This window comes from Thamnophis elegans, chromosome 1 (assembly GCF_009769535.1).
Source record: "Thamnophis elegans isolate rThaEle1 chromosome 1, rThaEle1.pri, whole genome shotgun sequence".
In the NCBI taxonomy this organism is placed as follows: domain Eukaryota; kingdom Metazoa; phylum Chordata; class Lepidosauria; order Squamata; family Colubridae; genus Thamnophis; species Thamnophis elegans.
Window position 1 is genome coordinate 157127469 of NC_045541.1, and position 6000 is coordinate 157133468.

General features: G+C 47.7%; 1 protein-coding gene across 1 annotated transcript in view; it reads right to left on the bottom strand.

The window, feature by feature from the left end:
- Positions 1-1965, bottom strand: part of LOC116519563 (solute carrier family 35 member F4-like) — a 164051-nt gene extending 162086 nt beyond the window's left edge. The window contains 1 exon segment of the mRNA XM_032233514.1: positions 1863-1965. Coding sequence (XP_032089405.1) covers positions 1863-1965 — 103 coding nt within the window.
- Positions 1966-6000: the final 4035 nt, after the last annotated feature.

Sequence of the window (6000 nt, forward strand, 5' to 3'; positions counted from 1 at the left end):
ATTTGTCTGAAGTGTTGTAGGGTTCCTTGCTTAAGCAGGGGCTTGGACTAGAAGACCTTCAAGGTCCCTTTCAACTCTGTTCTTCTAAATTCTAAATTTTAACTGTGCAAATCCACCATCAGGATGTCCTGGGCTTCTCTGAAGGAAGCACAGCTGTGGAAGCCAATGTGTCCTTGCCACACAACTTTTCATGTGTTCTTTGTCACCATGAAATAACATTCTCCTTACACTTGACAGACAATTGTTCTCTTTCTACAAAGCGGTGATATAAATGCTTAAATCAAACAGACCACCTGGAAATATGTGAGATATGCACAGAAAAGCTGCATTGCTGCAAACTTAAGAAGCCACATAAGATGAATACTTTGGCCACTATCCAAGAAAAGGCTTTGCAGAGGTAGTGGGAAAGGAGGAGGACCAAGGCTCTTATTGCCTCTGCACATGATTTGTTCCACTTAATAGCCACCGCAAATGGTCAGAAATAAAATGCTCTCAGTGTCTGGCCATAGCTCCAAGTGCTGCTCATGCTTGCATACTTTGTTAGGGACAACTTCATTTTGTGTTTGAAACTCAGACCGGTTTTCAAACAAAGGGGCCAATGGGCCTTGCCCTCTCTCCTTTTATTAACCACTTCGCCTGAACATGGGAAACAAGTTATTAAAAGTTTATTTCAGAAACTGGTACACAGGTTATCCACCCCAGGAAGGCAGGTCCAGCAGCCACACCTTCCTTCAACCATTACTTGGAATCTCTCTGCAATCCCCCCTTTTTTAAAGCCAGTTTTAATCATATGAAACATCTCCCTCTCTCCGCGCCTTCGTAGTTTTAAGGCTCTCTTGCGACACCTTCTCTGCTTAGTCGTCTTTGAACCGCAGCGAACCCGTAGTCGGATTCCCACACGCGCCGACGCCGCGGGACGCTTATGACTGCAGCTTTATCCCGCTGCCGAACCTACCCACCCCTTAACAGGCAGGCCGGGCAAGACTCGATGCAGCAATCCTCAAAGCGTGCGCGCGATTCTGCCTCTCTCTCTCCCCCCCTCCCGCCCCCTTTTTCTTTCTTTCTCTCTCCCTCACTCCCTCTCTCTCTCTCTTCCCCCCTCTCTTTCTCTCTTTTGCCCCATCTCTCTTTCTCTCTCTCTCTCCTTCTCTCTTTCTCTCTCTCCCCTTCTCTCTTTCTCTCTCTCTCTCCTTCCCTCCCTCCCTCCCTCACCCTCCCTCCCTCTCTCCCGCAGCTGCAAGGTGCAGATGCGCAGCCAGTGCGCTCCTTTCGCGCGGGCGCCCCTTTGCTCCTTCAAACGCGCGCGCACACGCCACGCAAGCCCCGAGACCCCCTTCTTCGCCGAGCCCACCATTTTCGTAGGAGGTGGGAGGAGAAACAACCGCCCATCCACAGGCAAATCACGAAACAGCCCGAGGCAAGTGGACGTTCCCCAGCCTAATATGCAGAGCGTGGAAAGGGGGCGCATGTTCTTCCTCTCTTCGTCCTCCGCTCCCCCCAACCCTCGACCCCCGGAATCCAGCGCACATTCTCCGGCATCCCCCCTTCTCCCCCTTTCCCCCTTGCCCTATCCGCTGCTACCCGGTTTTTGGGGTGGTTTGGGGTTTTTTTTTTTTGAAAGACTCATCTCCGGAGGAGCGACAGCAAAGTCGCGCAGGGCACGAGGGGGTTAAAAAAGGAAGCGAGGACATTTCCTTGCTCCCCAAACGAGCGGCTCAGTTGTGCGCAGGTTTCCTGCGAGACCCCTGGATGAAGCGACACCTTCCCGCTAGAGGAGACGGAGAGGGGGGGGGGGGGAGCCAGCCATCCCGCAACCCAGCGCAGCCACACGCGGATTGCCCACGGCGCCGCTTTCTCCTTACTTTTCTGGCCGGAGTAGCCGGGGTAGTAGCCATAGTAGCCGGTGATTCGAAGGATTCGGTCCTCGATGGTGGCTACCCCGTTGGGCGCCGCCTTGACATCCATGCAGAGGGGCTCGGACCGCCCGTCCGGGCTCCTCAGGGGGGTAGCGGCCGAGGCGGCGGCGGAGGAAGAGGAGGAGGAGGTGGAGCCGGCCGCGGAGCGTTGGGCAGACGCTGGGCTCGGCTGGGTCGCTGGCCGCGCCTGCGGTTGCAGCGTGGGCCAGTGTGCTGTGCTCGTGGCGGCCGTGGCACGGCGGCTCCTCGGCGCACCTTCTCCACAGCTTGGTGCAAAGAGCGGCTCCTCTGCATGATCGCCGAGGCCGCCGCCGCCGCCGCCCCCCGTGTGGCTTCCCCAGAGCCAGCCTCCTCCTCCTCCTCCCCCTCCCACCTCCGCGAAGTTTTCGCGCGGTCCCTTCGCGGCCAGTACTTCCACGCCGCGAGCGGCCAAACTTAAGTCGATGGGCGCGGACCGAAGCGAGGAAGGGGCGCGAGCGGGATTCGCGCTCCCTCCAGACGAGGGAAGAGCTGGAGCCCGGCAGAGACTTCGGAACACAATCCCCATCATTCCCGCCCAGTTAGAGGTGAGGGGAATTTTGTTCTGTTCCATACCAAATTCTTTGGGATTTCGGACCCTTTTCAACTCCTCGATTCCTCTCCATAATATTGGACCACAACTCTCACGCTCAGCCAATGGACCACAACTCTCACGCTCAGCCAACATGGCTAATAATAATAATACTGGATGGGAGTTCCCGTCCAGGGCGTTTGGGAAGCGCCCAAGTGACAGAATCTCTCTGGAGCTGGTTGTATCAAAACCTAATGAAACGAGGTCAGAGAAACCGGGAAAGGGTAAGGAAGGATGTCTATGGAGATTCTCAGACATCCAGGTCATGGTTGTCCCAGAGATGCTTTTTCAAAAGACAACTGGACTTTCTGGACTTTTTTTCTTTGAAGACCTTTCTCTTCTCAGCCAAGTTTCTTGGATGAGAAAAACCAGAAAGTCCAGTTGCCTCTTGAAAAAGCACCTTTGGGACGGTAAGGAAGAATGTGTTAAACATTGAGAAAGTGAGATATTTATGAACAATCTGATCCTATATACAGGTAGTCCTCGATTTACAGCCACAATTGAGCCACAAATTTCTGTTGTTAAGTGAGACCTTTATTAAGTGAGTTTTGCTCCATTTTACATTTCTTGCCACAGTTGTTAAGTGCATCACTGCAGTTGTTAAGTGAGTGAATGTGACTTTCCCACTGGCTTTCCTTGTCAGAAGTTCGCAAAAGGGGATCCCATGATCTTGGGACTGTGCAACCCTCATAAATGTGAAACAGTTGATCACGTGACCATGGGGATGCTGCAAAGGTCATAACTGTGAAAAACGGTCATAAATCACTTTTTTCAGTTGTAACTTTGAACGGTCATTAAATGAAGTGTTGTAAGTCAAGGAATGCTTGTAATAATTACAATTCAATGTGAGGTATTTGAGGCTGAGCCATGGTATTCCCATTTGACACTCCGTGCAAAGTTGCTGCAGCTACGTGAGGAGGAGGGACAAAAGATAAAGGCCCCTGACACACAAAGAATAATAGAATAACAAAGTTGGAAGGGACCTTCAAGGTCTTCAATCCAACCCTCTGCACAGGCAGGAGACCCTATACCAAGCTCAAGGCCCGGGGGCCAAATCTGGCCCTCGGAGTAAGATCTAGCCCATGGAGCCATCTTGGAAACAGTGAAGAACTGCCTGTGGTGCTTCTGCCAATGAAAACAAAGTTGCAGAGGGCCATGTGTGGCTCTCCCAAGGTCCATTTTCTCTGGCAGAGGGTTGTGGCAGCCAAAAACAGAGCTTAGGAGCCCATTTTTGTGGGCAGAGAGCTCAGGCCACCACAGGCACCACACGAGTGACAGCGAGCTGGCCACGCCCACCCTGGCCATACTCACCCCGGGTCCCCAGGTGAAACACAACCCTGATGTAGCCCTCAATGAAATTAAGTTTGACACCCCAGCCCTATACCACTTCAGACAAATGGTTATCCAATCTCTTCTTTAAAACTTCCAGTGTTGGAGCATTCACAATTTCTGGAGGAAAGTTGTTCCACTGGTTAATTGTTCTAACTGTCAGGAAATTTCTCCTTAGTTCTAAGTTGCTTCTCTCCCTGATTAGTTTCCACTCATTGCTTCTTGTCCTACCATCAAGTGCTTTGGAGAATAATTTGACCCCACCCCCTCTTCTTTGTGGCAGTCCCTGAGATATTGGAACACTGCTATCCCCTCAACTGCTATCCTTCTCATTAAACACAATTTTGCTATGGGTTCTCTTTTCTCTGGAGGAAAAGAGCAAAGGAAGTAACTGCCTCCTTTGCAAAGCCTAAAAGGTTCCAAAAGTGGTCACTTCTAACTAACCTCTGCAACTACAGTGTTGTCTGTGCCCAGGCCCACAAGGTTATGGGAGATTATACTCTTCGGAAATGATACATGGGTCTTTAAAGAGCTGTGCAATTTATGCTATAAATTTTATTTATAGGAATGAAGAGCCTGATAACAACATGCGGTGGCCTTACTTTGGCCTGAACCGGACACCTCTGCCTCCAAGCTCTCCCTTTCTACTGATAGTAGCATTTTCTAACATAAACAACTTTTTAAATTGTACCCATATATTAATTTTCTTCACACTTCGCAAACAACAACCTGATTTTTATTTCCCACTTCTTTTCTTCCAGGGTTATCAAGTAGCTCCAGTTTAACAGTTTTGCCTAAGTGTACTTTATTTATTGAATTAATATTTATGTAATTAATTAATTTTATCCTGACTTTTATTATTTTATCAATCTCAAGATGGCAAATACCTAATACTCCTTCCCTTTTTCCTCACAACAACAATCATGTGAGGTGAGGTGCATTAGGAGGGAGAAATTGGCCCAAAGTCACCCAACCAATTTCTATGTCTAAGGCAGGAATAAAATTCAGAGTCTCCTGATTTCTAAGCTAATACCTTAACCATGAGACCAAAATAACAAATTGTGTCCTCCAAAATTAGTCAGGAATTAGTCAGTTGCTTAAAAATAACATTTGGCCAGTCAGCCATATTGTCTAAATGCAACCATTATGGTACTTCATCTGCTTTTCTTAAACTACATCTGGGAATAAATAATGAATCATCCACTGAAATTGATAGGAGGGACCTTCCATTTGTATATCATAATGTTCTCCTTTATAAAAAAATGTGTAATTATGATGCTCCCTGCCAAGAAGTTAAGGTAAAGGTAAAGGTTCCCCTCGCACATATGTGCTAGTCATTCCTGACTTTAGGGGGTGATGCTCATCTCTGTTTCAAAGCTGAAGAGCCAGCGCTATCCGAAGACGTCTCCGGGGTCATGTGGCCGGCATGACTAAATGCCGAAGGCGCATGGAACATTGTTACCTTCCCACCAAAGGTGATTCCTGTTTTTCTATTTGCATTTTTACATGCTTTTGAACTGCTAGGTTGGCAGAAGCTGGGACAAGTAACAGGGGCTCACTCCGTTACTGGCGCTAGGGATTCAAATTGCCGAACTGCCCACCTTTCTAATCAACAAGCTCAGCATCTTAGCCACTCAGTCCTTGCCAAGAAGTTAGCAAGATTTTTTTTAAGTATATTTTTAAAATTACATTGAACAATGCAATTGTAGACTACCCTACAATTTGCTTTGTGTGAGGTAGGCAGCTACAGTATAAATATTGATTGATTGAACAAACAAGTACTAACTGAAAGGAGCAAGCAGTTAGAAGCCTGTTACTTTCACTCCCTCTTTGAAGATTTCCCAGAAGTATCTAATCGATCACTAATGAAATCTGTCTGCCTGATTGGATGGATTTGAGTCTGAAGTAGTAGTACCCTTTCCTTAGGCTCTTAAATTATGAATTCTCCAGTCCTTTAAAACATTATTTGGTAACCTTGACAACTTTTCAGATGTGTGATTATTTTTGTTTAATAAATACATATTTACAAAATATAAGCTGGAATGAATATCTCTGGGGGGAAAATAAGGTCAAACCAAAATTCTGTCAATGATAGGTATTCATGTATGTAAACAAAACTATCTTGATTTTAACATACACCTATGT